The 17113-nt window shown below is 28.7% G+C and overlaps 2 protein-coding genes across 2 annotated transcripts; one reads left to right on the top strand and one right to left on the bottom strand.

The window, feature by feature from the left end:
* The first annotated feature begins 1904 nt into the window (after positions 1 to 1904).
* On the top strand, positions 1905 to 17106 carry LOC114125392 (uncharacterized protein CG3556). Its single transcript, XM_027989009.2, has 8 exons — positions 1905 to 2120; positions 12447 to 12767; positions 12893 to 13030; positions 13737 to 13897; positions 14847 to 15030; positions 15183 to 15453; positions 16164 to 16389; positions 16473 to 17106. The coding sequence occupies exons 1-7, from the start codon at positions 2003 to 2005 to the stop codon at positions 16378 to 16380; spliced, it is 1410 nt and encodes a 469-aa protein (XP_027844810.1). The 5' UTR covers positions 1905 to 2002; the 3' UTR covers positions 16381 to 16389; positions 16473 to 17106.
* On the bottom strand, positions 2246 to 10835 carry LOC114125393 (uncharacterized). The gene is made up of 3 exons (XM_027989010.2): positions 10645 to 10835; positions 6008 to 6169; positions 2246 to 2853 (listed from the first exon to the last, which is right to left on the bottom strand). The coding sequence occupies exons 1-3, from the start codon at positions 10693 to 10695 to the stop codon at positions 2671 to 2673; spliced, it is 396 nt and encodes a 131-aa protein (XP_027844811.1). The 5' UTR covers positions 10696 to 10835; the 3' UTR covers positions 2246 to 2670.
* Positions 17107 to 17113: the final 7 nt, after the last annotated feature.

Here is a 17113-nt window from a genome sequence, read left to right as displayed (position 1 = left end):
GAATAGTTTATAAAAGATTATTATCAAAAAAAATGTAAACGTCAAAATTGTTTGTAAATGTTCGTTATTTTTAAACAAATACTAATAAAATCAATAAATAATATGAACTTTATATTATACTTTTACACATTTTCAAGCAGAGAAAAACATTTTTATTGTATTTAAGAATTAAGTACCTATATAGGGATTTAGATTGTTATGGCTCTTCCCCTATCACAATAACTGTACCTGATTTACGCCTATGATCGTTATGTTATCGCCATTATGGATAAAAACTTTGATAATTTTATATATCAACATTGAATATTCCACAAGCAGAAAATGTATATACTACAAAGTTTTGTTTACTTCAAAGGCTTAAACGGCTAAATCTTCCAAAAATCCTCGGGACGAAATCGATCGACGGTTATGTTTTAAAATGCAAAAGATGCCGAAGGTTGATAACGTGTTTCATATTATAATATGATACTTCGTGTATACATTTAATTATAGTAAATAAGTTTTTAGTTATTTGATACATCAATAGTATTAAAATCAGTATAAAACTTAAAGTATTAAATACAGTGAATTATTATGATCGGTAATCTTTCGTGGTATTATCTATTTTGTAGTATTTTATATTTATGAATATTTTGGTGGAAAGTAAAAGTATAAAAGTACAGCGTACAGTTTTACAAACAAATAATATGATTCGAACACATTAAGTAATGCGTAGATACATTTCAGGCTAATGTAGACCGTAAGGATTATTATACAATATATACATGGGCGCAGTAACATGGTAGTTAAGTATTACTTTAAATAATGTATTTAAGTACAACTGTTACCAATGACTTTTAAAACATGTATTATACACATATTACATATATATAGTATATGTACATGATACAATAAAATTACACAATTTTCTATGCGTTGCCATGTATTCAGTATTAAAATATGTATTTGTATATAAGATATAACTTAAACTTGTATATAACTAAAACAGCAGCACTATTGTTCACGATATTCGTCGATATTATATATTTTCTCGGCTGAACTTTATTCAACAACGGTGCAAGTATATGGTATAAATTTATGTATGTATGTAAGTATTACGCTATATATTATGGTGCGGCAGAATTCATCAATATCGCATTAGCGATATAAGAGCAATTTCATACTCAAAGGAATTTCGACCAAGTACCTAGGTACCTTTGCAGTACTTTTATAATATATATATATATTATAACGACGGCATTATACCATAGTATAATATACGATTTAATAAACGGAATGATCGTATATATTAATATAATCTTCGTTTTTTTCTTTCTACAGAATTTTTGGCATTTCTTCTAACCGCGCCGCGTTTGCGACCTAACCGTGGTAGGGTAAATTGATTTTCAATCGTGCCGGAAATATTCATTTCTCCTTCATCCGCACCACTCACGTCCGAAACCACATTTATATACACAATACACATACACACACATATATATATATATATATATATGTTTACTTCATCCGGCAAGTGCGTCGGTCGCGTACAGCAGCGGGCTTCCTTCCGACTAACCTCATCATATTTATATCTCCTCTCGCTGCTGCTGCGTTGACGATGGATGCGAGCAGAGGTGTGCGCACCGTATAACGACGGCACCGGCTACCACTCGTCGGACGGGGATGAGGGTATAAGAAATAAAAAGAAATAAAAAGAAATGCGATCTAGGTTATTTTCCCCCGTTTACAACCCCTTGCGCTATCCGCTCAACCCCGCGCTTCCCCTCGCCGATCACCGCGGCGACGTACAGGCGCCACAGATGCCTAGCGGTGGCGTCGCGTTGACCGTTGCGGGGTAGGCGTGGCCAGCAGCTTCGGCGCGACGGCGGCAGCTTATCGAACGCGCACGCGGCGCAACTGGTCGGGAACCCTCACTGACGCCGCCGCCGCCGCCACTGACGCCGCGAAGTACGCGTCGGCTCGATGTCCCGGCACCACCGCGTAGTCGCACCACCGTAGTCATATGGCTACACGACGACGACCACGGTGGCCACCGGCTGCCGCGATAATCATCGCCGCCGTTGTCATTGCGGTCGTACCGCATCTGGCCGCCGCCCAAAATGCCGTCAAAGACAAATCAGGTAAGGTCGACAGTATATTATTAATAATAATGAATTACAGTCAATGACACGAGTATGGTACATTTGTTTTTTTTTTTGCGTTCGGTAAATAATATCGTGTTCGACAGAAATTTAAAAACTACAGCTGCAGAGGGTATACTTATAGTTTAATTCGAAATTCTTTTCATAGCCAATGCCGTATACAGTGTAATACAATTTAAAAACAGTTCTTTATAGGCAAAACAACGTTTGCTGCATCAGCTATTAATAATAAATTGATAAATTATTATGTTAAATATTATCAGATGATATATATTATAATATATCATAAAAAGTATATTTATATAATAACATATATTGGTATACCTGTACAATTATTACGATAGCGACGCTTATACTGCTTTATATACATGTGCTATACGATAATACGGTGACGGAGAATTAAATAATAATAATATAGTACCTATAGGAGAGGACAAAAAAAGATACCTATTATAAGTATATTAATTTTTCGAGCAATCGTCGTTTCTTTTTTCCGGTTTTTCCGGCGTAGAAGGCCGTCATCGCGTCCTCAGTGATGGACAAATTTCGTCGTGTACAACACTTCCCATCCGTAGGCCACAGAGTTTGCCCCAGCGCACAGTCCGCTGATGAGCCGCAATCCCCATAAATACTCGTGGCCGAACACGTCGATAATGATACAAACTGCCGATATCAGGTGCATGATCACGGCCAGACACGAAGAGTATAGAGCCTAGAAACGACAACACACGATGTAACAACATCAAAAACAATGACAGTATAATATAATAATTAGGGAATAACATCCGCGAGCACGTGTGCACTTGGCCGGGGGACAGTAAAAATAAAATTAAAAACGTATCCGGACAGTTGATTTTATGGCGTGACACAAATATGTATCTAAGAATATTTGATTAGATTGGCGGAAGGAGAGAAAGATTTGACAGTTTTCAGAAAGCAACGGACGTTCGACCCAAATACACTCCCAGATTTAATATTGCGAAGTTATTTAATACGTCATGATCATTTGTTAATAACTACGAATACATACGTGTGCAAAAATATCTTTTAAATACCTACCAATAAAAAAATAATAAATTCTATAATTTTCAAAAAACAAATTTCACTAGTTTGGTGTATTGTTAATAGTTTATAAAACTCTGGCTGATTACACTGCCTCCCGATAAATATGTCATTATTTCGGCGGATTTAAATATTTATATTGTAAAAACAAGTTCCGGAACAGGAGTTCTGTTTAATTTTAATTCATTCAAGTGCTATGACTGTATGCCCACGTAATTTTATTAAATATCGAACATACCGCGGAGGCTCGCGGTGTGTTTTGCGAAACATACCAACAATCAGCCGGGTGATATTGATCGTCAGGCTAGCTATAGTATGTGTGTGTGTGTGTGGGTCGCGCGCGTGTTGTTATTATATTTCGCATCCAATTTTCTGTCACGCCGGTAAAATATAATAATAACATACGAAATTATAACGGACCTCCTTCCTCTACTTTGGTTGTTCAACACGCGAGTTTTTCCCTCGGCAACATATGACAATGAATTTTTTACACCCAATATAGCTGGCTCATTAATTTTACCTGCACACAGACGCGTATAATTTATGTGTGTAGGTGCGTGTTTAATATATATATATATTATGTATATATATAGCCATATAGGGTCATATTAACCCTTCGTTATATGTTCGACATCCCTTTCCTGTGTGTGCGTGTGCGTTGACGACGATGGCGGCAAGTAATGTCGTCGAATTAGCCGGATTATTATATTATTATTATATAGCGGGTACCTTTAAGCAATTTATCGTGTGAAATTTTTATGACGTGTACGGACATACGTAGTGTTTATTAAGTTTATTTAAAGCATTTCGTCATGTAGATAACTATAATACATACATGACTCATATTTAATTGGAAAAGCTCACACCTATTAAAATATTAAAATCCATTATATTATTATTATTATTTTGTCAGAATTAGTATATTAGCCATTAGGTATACTATAATATGAATATAATATGAAATACCTAATGGTGATTACTGATAATCATCAATCGAAAATCGGTGAAAGATATAGAAAATTACAATGCATATGTCCAAAATAATAAACGTATTTGTAGAAATAAATCAAAATCTATATACCTACCAACCATCTACGATTTAAAATAAAATTATTTAATATGTAAAAATCATGAGTGGTAGGTATAAATATTAAATACTTTAATACGAGTTGAGTTCATACTAATTGAATGGAGCAATGAACTCCGGGGTTATACATTAACCTAACCTAACGAAATCATGAAAATAAATAATAATAATCTCATGATATTTAAGATTGAAAACAATCTTACGATCAAATAATCGTACATATAACAATCATAGTAGGTACCACAATCTTATCATGAATGATTTTTTACATCTAATCGAATATGTGTATACGTTTTTTGCACTTAGAGCAAATTGAAATTAACGAATAACTTTATACTATAATTTCAATTGTTTCAAAAGTGGAAAAGGAAATTTAATTGTTGGTGGTAAACTCGTAAAATAGGTAACTATTTTGCACAATACTTGATATTTTAGTTAAAAGATGCAATAGTAAATGGACACCAATATTAATTACTGTCCCAATAAAGAAATGTTAAGTATTAAAATATGTATTCTAAATATTTTTAGTCGTATTTGTATGTCTATTATAACTTATAATACGTTATGTTTCATTGTATTTTATTTATATGGCGTATAAAGGATAGACTTGTGTGACTTTACACGCATGCAACTTTTAAACTTTCATATGTCATATAAAATGTTATTGAGGTCAATCGACAATATCTTCACTAATATTTAAACAACTACAATTTATTCATTATTGTCCGATAGATAAGTACTCAATAATTATAATACTGAGTTCAAAAAAATAAAATTCACTATTTATTTTAAATGCGTTGTTAAATTACGAGTATATACAAGTATGCAACTTACCCTATGCAATCATTGCTTATTATTTTATTTTATTTTTTTAGAATTATTACTTTTTGTTAAATACATTTATAACAAACTTTTTTTTTACTGCAAATGTCATATTGTCAACTCAAGAAACTTTGAGATTAAATAATATCAATGATATACAATTCTCATTAATCAAATATATTTTTATAAAAAAAGAGGACTTTCGTCGAAACAAAATATAAAATTAAATTTCAAAATATTAAACTTTATTTTTTCGATATTATAGGTAGGTATAATAATACTGTCTTACTATATTTATACTGTATAGTACCTATCGTATTGTTTAGAAAACAAGGTATCAATAAAAAAAAATATAGGTTATAAGCTATATATTTATATATTATTTTATAAGTAGCACAGATAATAATCGTTTACGATAAATAAAGTTTTTAAATATTATGTTACCTCAAAAAAGATTTACTACAAGACATATAGGTATACCTAGGTATATGTAAAAAAAATTGTTGGATTTTGTGACCCCAACTTCATTAATAATTCTTTACACATGATGTTTTCAGTTTAAATTTATGTTAAAACCTTCGGGCTATTTGCTTACCGAGTATATACTTAATATACTCGAACTTTGAACTACGCACATCATATACCTAAAGCATAAGAGCGATGAAATATAGAATGGGTGAGTGGTTGGTGGAGGGGGGTTTATAACGAGAGTTAAAGATTTCAACAGAGTTTCTCTAGGGTACCGTTAAAACCTGCAACGACAGACATTTACATGTGTATGTATTATATTAAAGGTTAGGTCTTTATAAGGGCAAGTTGTATAAATATAAGCTTTGGCCTTTTAGGTTATTCGAGCAATGTGTAGGTACACTTAATGTATATGTATTATGTTTACCAATTTTTCGGAGATTGGTTCTGCTATACATAAGCTCACCAGGGTGATAATACCAATACCCAGGTAACTGTACAACGTTAGGTACGCGAAATCTGAAGATAACCGCGAATAGGTAATATCCAATTCGGCGAACACTGGTATAATACTTCCAAAAGAAAGAATCTGAAAAATAAAAATAAGTATATTATTACCTATTTATTATGTAAGTTTTATATTTTTATGCATGGATACACTTTTAGTTATATTTTTTATTATATTTTTCTTAGACTCTAATTTAGTTAAAAATAAGAATTATCAATACAAATAAAATAGTAAAACAGTAAAAAAATAAAGTTGACGTATACAATTCACCCAGGTCATATTATATTTCGAAAATTAATTTTAAAATTCCTCAATTAATTGTATACCTGTACATATTTCTATTTATTTAAACATCATTCCTCTCTCGAACACATTAGATTTGTGAAATAATAAATCTATTTAAACACAATTTGGTGAAATATGACCTGTTGTTATAACCCCCCCCCCCTCAAAATCAATATAAAAAAGGATAATAAAGTGGTTAACGCTCAGTTGTACAATAGATATCGAGTGGATTTCGGACATAGAGTAGATCACTATAATGATTGTGTTAAATTTGAATCCAGTGATAGATATTATTGTATACGAAAAACGATTCTGAACGGAGATTATTGGTCAGCCTAGGGGCTAGGATATATATTTTCCATTGGGTGGTGAGAAAAGTAGTTTATGTTTTAATGACTTCAATACCCTAAAATTAAATATTGTAAAGAAAATGCCAATTTAAACAACTGATGTATGTTTCAAGTTTCTATGACTAGTGATTTTTAACTATGACGAAAATTTAAAACTATTTGATAATAAATAATCATTATTTTACGCGTGAATTTTGGATTTTGTAAAACTTTAAACTTGGTATAAAGATTTTTTAATTGGCAATCTCTCAACTTTGTTTATAATTATTATAAGCCAAACTTATGAAAAATCTTGTGTTAAATTTTCAACTCATTATTACTTATACAAAAATTGTATACATTTTTAACTACAAAATAATTTACAAATATTTATAGTTTTGACGAATTTCGTCAATATTTGAACTTCAAATGCTAATAAAAAAAAATTGTGCCTATGTATTCTTATAATTTTTGAATCACTATAAGACTAAACTCATAAGAAACGTCGTATTACATTTTTAAGTTTTTTTTGGGAACCCAAAATGTTTTTATCGACATTTCAAAAAAAATATTTAGGAAATTGAAAATTTCAGTTATCTATAAATAGTGTAAATAGGTGCTAACTTTTTATAAGTAATAAGTAATATTACCATTGGTTAACTAATTCGTAAAATTAATCAATAATTTAACACTCGTTGCATTCAATCAAAAAAAATAAAAAAAATAATGTTTTCAACTTCTAAATAATATAAGTAATTTAATAGTTTGAGCATGAAGTTGTTACTACTTTAATATTTACTTAAAATATTGCGTATTAGTTAAGCGTTTAACGACTAATGACACAGAACTAACACTTAAAAATAAAAACTAGTATAGCTTATACTTTATTATCACATATGTTATATATATCATATTTTTATTTTATTCTTGAAATAATTTAAAAGTTGAAATTTACATACAATTATAAATATATTTAATATTTTAATAATTGATCATCTGAATGATTAAAAAAATGTTCTATTATTTTAAAATTATTAGAAATAATTATTATACTAAATAATTGTTATGTTTTCTAAATTTTTAGTATTTTAGATTCATGTATTAATTTTACAATTGTGTATGTTTTCTATCATCACCTTTTTGGCAGTAAATGCATCGACTTAAGAATTTGAGTGTGGTTTTTGATAGAAAATTGAATCTTATATTTAGTATTTAAAGGTTCAAAAAAATAAATAAATAAATAATAAATAAGTAAGTAATCGGGAAAACAAACTGAAAATTGAGCAAAAACAGAAATTATTTGACAGAATTCGACAAAATTGATTTTGAATTTTGTTGTACTTATCTAATTCAAAAATAAACATCTCTAGATAGGTACTTTATATTATCAATAAATATTAATAAATATTTATATTATAATGTTCTATGTATGTGAACAATTTCAAAATATTTTTGATATTTTTGAACTATTTATAAACATTCCAAATTATCAATTTATCTAGTTTTTTCCATAAATGCTAATAATATATATATATATTATATATATATACAAATGCTTGAAAATGTAATATGAAATTGCTCATAATATACGTATTTACCAATTAAAACAATATCGAAAATTTTTAATTACAATATATTTTTATACGTATTTAAAATTAGAATCTTAGCAAAATTCATTAAAATTACGTAAATGTATATACAAATTATTTTGTAGTTAGAAATTCATAAAAAACTTTCTTTCAAATCTAAGATTTGAATACAAAACTTCTCATTAGTAATTTAACCTATATTAAAAAAACATTTTACCATAGGTCAAATTAATTTTTTATGACTGTTTGAAGTTTTACTCCTAACCTAGAAAATTCACCATTATAAATAATAACTACATAGGTAGTACATTTAACTAATAACCGATACTTGATATTTTCATCAAATGTTTATATATTTAATTTCTATATAACTCATATTTTTTTTTCAAATATTTTGATCTTTTTTAAGATATTTATAAACATTTTCTATTTTCTATTTTGTTAAATATATATAATTTTAAATGTGAAATGTGTAAATATAAAAATTAATTTATTACAAAGAAGCTTTTTTTATATTTTTTTTAAATAAACATTTTAATTATTAATTTTTCTTATAGAATCTATAAAACGTAAAGTTATTAATAGGCTTTAATTTGTTTTTTAGTTAAATTTGATACAACACTGAATTATTCATTCAAAGAAATTCCACATTTTATGATGAAATTTCTGTGTTAATCACAGATACAGATTTATATATTTTATAAAGTTTGTTTAAAATTTAAAATTTATTTGACAAGCACTAAATTAAACTAGCCCTTTATACATTTTTTCTACATGAATATAATATATGATTATTTAGTTCTCCATAAAAGTTAAAATGTATTGTTTTTTACACTATAATAAGTACTAACTACCACTTAAAACTTTTAATTATTACATTTTAAGCTGATATAACTATATAATGTAGGTGACTTTACATAGATAATGCTCGGAAAAATAACTCAGCCCGTTGTTTAGACAGGATAATTTAATATAGGTACAATTATACAACATCGTATCATTAAAAAGCAATTTAAATTTATCACTATGCCCCCTGTATTTATCAATATAAAAGCCGATTGATTAATATGTATATAAGGTATATTGGTTAATGAGACTTTTTTGTCTTTACATACAAAAAACATCATTTTTCTATTAAAAAAAAACTATTTTTACGGCATACGTGAAATTCTGATAAAATAAAAATATATAATATTAGATCAACTATATTTCATCGTTTTTTTTTTTGCCGGTATTTTTCTTAAATGAATCATATTATTAAGCAACTTAAAATATATTATGATAGATTGATGTACACTATACAATATACACATTACAAATTACAAATTATATACTATGATGTATGTCCACATGCAAAGGCTCAACACCCATAAATATCGTCATGTTTTAAAATTAAATAAGCTCGACAAAACTATTATTATGAGTCATGATAAATACATTTTAAGTTTTCAAGTTTTATTTGATTTTAGACATTCAATAAAACTAAATTTATCTAAAACTAGATTTATCCGTGAGAAAATGTTTACTCAAAGAATACTTATTCAGCTATTCAATCATGGAACCTCTATATGAGTTAATTCAAATACAGATCATATTAAACCGTAATAATATTTTAGTATAGTTAACCTTAACATGATTCAAATGACATTACAAAAATATAATTTCATTATAAAATCGCATCACTCTTACAACAATGATAAGAAAATAAACCCTGGCAATAAACGCAAAGACTATAAATTTAGTCGTGTTGTCTTATCTAAGTGTAAACTGTATAGTATCTATATCACTACCTAGGTGTGAATATAATCATCAATAACATATTTAAATATCTCATAAATATTTAACCTATATTTGGAATTAAATACTTATATATCTTAAGCTAACAATACAATAGACTTTTATTAATATTTCATAGAATGTGCTTGTACGAATATTACATGATAATTCTTAAATCTTCATATTTCCTTATGCATATTATATATATTTGTATTAATTTATTTACATATAAATATACTTATAAATTATATGGCTATATATTATTTTAACGTAATACATTTATGTTAAATAATAATTTATTAATAATTAAATGCCTGTGTTGAGTTTTAAATGGTAAAATTAAAAACAAATTACTAATTATTATTACCTATGTAAAATAACATTTTTTTTTTTTTTTGAGTAAAATTAATTGTCATATTTTATTAGTTATTACTTATTACATAATATTTTTTTAAAAAAGCGAAAATTATAATATTCAAATAAGTATTAAAACAATGGTTGTTTCACAAAATCTAATTTTAATTTAATCAAACCGATTTATACATTTTTAAAAAAAAAAATTTAATGCAATACTCACTACTTGCGCCAGTTTAAGACGAAATATTATAGATGAAATTAACGAAGTCATGATTTAATTTAATTTATTTTAATTAAATGTACAAGCAATTAATATTATAATTTACAGTATACAAAATTATTCTTCACTATAACAATATCAACGACTAATGAGTGGTACAAAACTAGCACTTTGCCGATGCTCACACATTACTTATCTATGTCATTTATGGGCGAGGTTGTAGACTATAATATAGTTAGTATACCATAATGTATTATAACGGTTATAATAAACATGATAAATTCAAACATATATTATCATTCAAATTATAAAAAATAAATGACTCATATAAATTACTTTAATTATTTACATTTTTAAGAAAACGGTCATTTACATATTAATACATTTTTACTATCAATTTAAAATTTAAATATTTTTCAAATAATCAGAACTGATATACTCGATCAGCTATTCAATAAATCAAATCACGCACGCGCATTGTAATACAACTCCTAAATTGTTGTAATCAATAAATTAATTAAAGTGAATTGTGTAGTCATATACCGACCGTTCAGGATATATATATATTGTGTTGACAGAGTTGAACAAGACTTAAGTATGATATCACAATTGTAATCCATCACATAAATTTCCAAATATTTGACATGGATAGTGACAGGAGTGATTTATGTATGAATTGATTTAGGTATCTAGTTGTAGATGATGGTGAATACGGTTAACATGACAATTAATGCTAAATAATTTCACATCTGCAATATTGACGTTTGATATATTATATTAGACCTTTACATCCTTAGAACTTACACTGATTCGGAGGTAACGTTACCTACACATAAGTGGGTTATATTATCATTATTGCGTAATGCAAACTAAACTGATATTGATAAACTAAGTAAATATTACTTATACATTATACACCTACTGAATGATTCGTATTTAAGTATTGTATGAGTCAATTTTAACTCAAAGCTTCATGTTTTGATGATGAATTAATTCAATACTGTTTGTATATTTGCTTATAATACATCCTGAAGATTATTGAAATATTTTAGTACAATTTTTAATCAATAACTAACATTTTTTGACACAGCAGTCAATTAGAGGTGTGTCCTTTGAAACCGACACTTTTATTTCTAATAAATTCGACCATACGTATAATATTTGTAACAACTAATAAAATATGAAATTAAAATATTAATTTAATAATTATTACTAATGATATTATATATCCAAATACCTATTTGAAAATTTGACAGTAAATTGTAATAGTTCGTTGATATTTAATTGGTTTTTAAGCATTCCACTCTATGTTTGTTAAACATTATTAAATATTGTCAATATTATATTGAATATCTATAAAATATAATAAAAAATATTTCGTATACAAATTAACATATAGGTAATCATATAATATTATTTAAAGCCTCAAAAATGTATTTTTTCTGCTATAAAATACAAATTGAAATAACTGAGTTTTCACCAGTTATACAATTTTTATTAACTTATTTCAATCCTTTATTAGCTAATAGCTATAACAAAATCCAATAAGTACATTATATGGTTTATAATCCATTTTTACAATCAATGCATTAATAAAATGTTTTGGTTTTGAAAATGAAAAAAAGATAATACTCACTAAACAAAGCTATCAACAAATAATAAAACAATACACGAGTCTGTATGTTTATCGAAGCTTTGTGCAATAATGTGTTGTACCCTCAGTGTTAATCGTATCCGGTCATTGGTTTTTCATTACCGCACGTTTGTTCGAACGGAAATTAATGTATTTTATTGTGTTACAGAGTTACAACGAGCTATTGACTGGCTTACTTTACAACGAAGCAAAGACTGGGGATGGGGAACCGGGACGGACACCGCTCAGGCCATCGTGGCCATGGAGATGACGAAAACCGGGGAACGTCTGGAACGAGAACTGAGCGCCAAACAACTAGAAATAGAGCTTTTGGCCAGACTTTGGCAACACCACGACCCAGATTCAGTTACCCTTCAACAACAAGACGATGAAGACGAAGCGTTGACCGTAGCCAACATCGCGACATACTCAATGGCGTTGGCTAGTGCTTGTCACGATCCAAGACAATTCCACGGACACGATTTGATTGGTATAAAAACTATAAAAAAAAAATTACTTTTGATAGTCAATAAAAATTGTAATCGATTCCAGTATAATCGTCTTGCTGATTTTAAACGTGAAACGTGGTATTAATGCAACAGTTTTATTTTTCAGGTTCGTTGCTACAACATGAAACTATATCCGATTTGGATTTCTCGTATAGCTCTTTGGTGGCGTGTGAATCGGGTACACATGTCAGAAAAAGACATATTAGAAGACTAATGGAGATAGCTAACACAAAGCATACAGTGGGTCAGTTACCGTACAATTTAAAAGAAAAATAATAACTAGCCGCACATAGGCTTAATAATCATGTATCATAAAATAATAATAGAAGTGTATATTTCCCAAAATGTAGCCAATTTAAATATATACTTATGTGTTTATATAAGTCCATAGAATTTGGTAACTAATAAATATTGTAACATAAAAATATTGTGTCTTCAGAACATAATTTTAAATGCAGCCTTAGTGATAGACGAGTAGTAAAAATAAAAAATATATAAGTAGGTACAAGACGTACAACACAATAAACATACCCGTACAATTACCTACAAATATATTAATTTATAATGAAATTAAGACAAAATACGATAAAATTTCAAAGTAAGAAAAAATTAAAAATGTAAAAATTACTAAGTTCCAATGAGTTAGATATTATTTACAAGAATATTAAATTTATATTAGTAACTATCACAATTTAAGATATTATATCTTGGTACCTATTTAATATTTATTCTATATGATGCAGGGGTATTATTTTCATTATTGTAAATTCATTATTGTTTTTAAGTATCTAACCCCGATATAGTAACATTATTTTATAAAAAAATATTCGTTTTGGCTTAACATTTTGTGAAACGATCACTACATATCATTATTTTGAATTTTAATAGACCGACTATATAATGTATTACGTTTTCTAAACAAGCGAATAACGATATATACTTATTTTCAGATTCATTGAGTGTGGCTATATTAGCCCTTCAGTGTGTAGAACATGATCATCGCAATCGGAACGTAAAACCGTTACTCAAAAAACCATTAGCGACATTGATAGCACTACAACAGCCAGACGGAGGATTCGGTAGTCTTCACACAACTGCACTTGCAATCAGAGTGAGTATAAAATATAAATCTTAATCAATTCAAATTTCAGTAGTGGAAGTAGATATCAATCGTATATATTTTATAGAGAATAATGCCCAAATCTGTACAAAAATGTACCTTTACAAATTACAAATGTTCCTATAAGATGTGATGTTGTGATATATATGAAGAACTGCACATTTCTTATACTTGGTATCATCATATTATTATAGGTATCGGCACATTACTATACGGATATAAATTAAACATAAACATATATTGGCTAACGAGTTACGACTTAAGAGGAGGGGAAGACAAATTGGTCATAGGAGTTAGGTAACACAGTATATAAGATTTACAAAATGTAGGTATTCTTAGCTAAACTATATAACCCAATTTCAACCTTTGGGGGTAGTTGACAAAACATTTTTTTTTCATTTTTTACTTTTATAAATAACTACCAAATCCAATTAATCATTCAGATAATAATTGAGTAGAAACTATGCAATTACTTACATATTTATAGAGCGATAAAGAATATTAAACAATTATGAAACTGAATTACCTACCTATATGAAATGTGAAAAACATGAAAAGAGTATATCCAATATCCATTATAGCTTCGGTCTTTCTTACTAATCTATATGCTATTATTATTTATTTATACTCAGTATTACATTTATCAATTACCAAAAAAAACGCAATGAAAGAAAGTAAAGTGAAATAAAAGTAGCATGCTAGGAGTGGTCAAACTCCCCCAATGATGTACTTTATCACTTTTTACGCTCCCTTCCAGCTGAATCCACAACTGCAGTGCATGCAATGTACCTATCTATCTTCGCGTATCTACGGCTGCCGGGCTGCAATCGACGACTAAATAAACTAGTTTATATTATTGATATAAATATACAATACCTTTTACACATTAATTGTTCAGAAATACTTACAATTCATTATCCGTTTTGCTGCTGTTATACAGGCATTACAGGAAGGCAAAGCCACGTGGAACCGGACAAACGCAGTCGACTGGCTGTTGAACCATCAAGGACCCGACGGAGCTTTCTTCGACATTGCAACAACAGCTGAAGTGATAATCGCCTTGGCGCGTGTGTCGGGCGTCGCCGAAGGGATAGCGGACCACTGTGAGGTCCGGCCGGGAGCTGGTGAGTGTCAGAGAAGTTTATTTACGAGAGGGGGAGGGGGAATAGTTGATCCCGGTTTTGATGAGCCAACATCTTAATTCATATTAAACTCCTCTGTCAGGTTAAGAATACGCCTTTTTAAATATTATAATACATGATAAATAACGATATAGATAAAGACAACGTCGGTACCGCGGTTATCATACCACACCCGTCGGCCGTCGACACCAAACGTCCGGTGTCCGTCAACGTGAGCGAACCCATTGCCACCGACGAGTACCATCTGCCACAGATTGCGGACAGCAGCACTAACGTGACGGTCAGCTATTCGCTGTGGATCGGTAGCAACATCACGGAAAAACGATCTATCAACATCACGGCCGACCATAACGTCACGTTTTACGAGATCATGCAAAGAGCGTCTGATCTGGACAGCGCTTTCACGTACGTTATATAATTATATAGACGTATCAATTTGTACCAATGTAATCCCAAATACCTATAATGTACATCAGTAGCGTAACTATGGAGGCCGGAGGGTGATGTAGATGATATATCATCCCCTAGACCTTTTTTTCTATATTATAATGAATTATAATTTGTGAGATTCCTATAAATGTTGTTTTTTTTACAGATAAAAAATATCTATATCACCCCCCACAAAGTAGTCCTAGTAACATCACTCACTGATGTACATAGAGGCACTTAAATGTTTTCTAAATCAGACATCCGAGTTTATTGAAATTATATTTTACTTAAAAAGCAAATGTGAGGAGAGCAGATATATGTGATACTTTTGAAGAAAAAGCCACCCATTAGTATCATTACTTAAATTACGTAATAAAATTAAAAGGCTTAAGAATTATAAAATAGTCGTGATCCCTGTATTTATTTTAATTTCTAAATCCTGAAAATAATGTTATACATCTATTATATTTAAAGATATTTAAGCTATATTATATTACACATTTAAATTGAACAGAATTTAAAAAAAACTAAACTTAGCTGATTGAGTTTGGATGTACACTATTTCCATTACAAACAATTAAGCCTCCTTTATTCATATTATTAACCTTAAAATAAAAATTGTTTTAAACTAGTCAGTAACATTTACTCATCAAAACTTACATAGGTAATAATTGGTTTTCATATAGGTTTTCAGCTACGGAATGGCCAAACGGTCATTACGTGCACACCTTATCGGGACTTAAAGAGGAACCAATGAGTTATCATTTTTGGCTGTTGTACAAACTGAGATCATGTCCTGACCCGCAAAATCCTCCGAGCAATCAACTAGTAGCTCCGACCGGTGTTGACGATTTAATCGTGCAAAATGGCGAACACTACTTATTTTGGTATAAGAAGCTCTAAATTTTAAAGGTTTGTTTTATCTATTTAATTATGTATACTAACTGTTGTTTTTTCATCTCATAATTGTTAATGCATTAATCATTTAATTTCAGGATGACAAATTGGATTTCAGATGTTAATATACAACGTTTAAAATATTATGGTCGACAATAATTAACAAAAATAATAATTTAAAAAAATATAAATATCTTTTTTTTCTAGGAATTAAGTGATATTCATTTTAGACTTGTTGAAAACTATGTGTCAAAAGTTATTTTTTCTCTGTACTTACGCTTATAAAATTAACAACTTTTTTTCCGCAAACTTCTTTAATCTTATAATTGTTTACCTACTCACCACATGTTTATACGCTTCTTATATACGATTTTTAGATTGATATAATTAATTGTATTTTGCCAAATGTGGCTTAAGTACATTATTATAATTTATAATATACGTTATATAATATATATAACGTTATATATATATTTATATATACACTGTACTAACCATATAAATATAATGCCTTAGTTGTTATATCGTCACTTAATATTTAAAATTTAAATGCAATACTGTACAAGCATAATATTATAATGCATAACTTATTGTGTTAATAACCGAAAACTTCGAAAGGCTGTGGAAAACATTATCTTTCAAGATCCTCTCTTACTTATTATAAATAATTTTTCAATATTTAAGATAAAATAATATTTATAGTTATATTCAATACACAATCAATTGCTTTTATTTATTT

This window comes from Aphis gossypii, chromosome 2, assembly GCF_020184175.1.
Source record: "Aphis gossypii isolate Hap1 chromosome 2, ASM2018417v2, whole genome shotgun sequence".
NCBI classification, from domain to species: Eukaryota; Metazoa; Arthropoda; class Insecta; order Hemiptera; family Aphididae; genus Aphis; species Aphis gossypii.
This window is presented reverse-complemented; position numbering and strand designations above follow the sequence as displayed.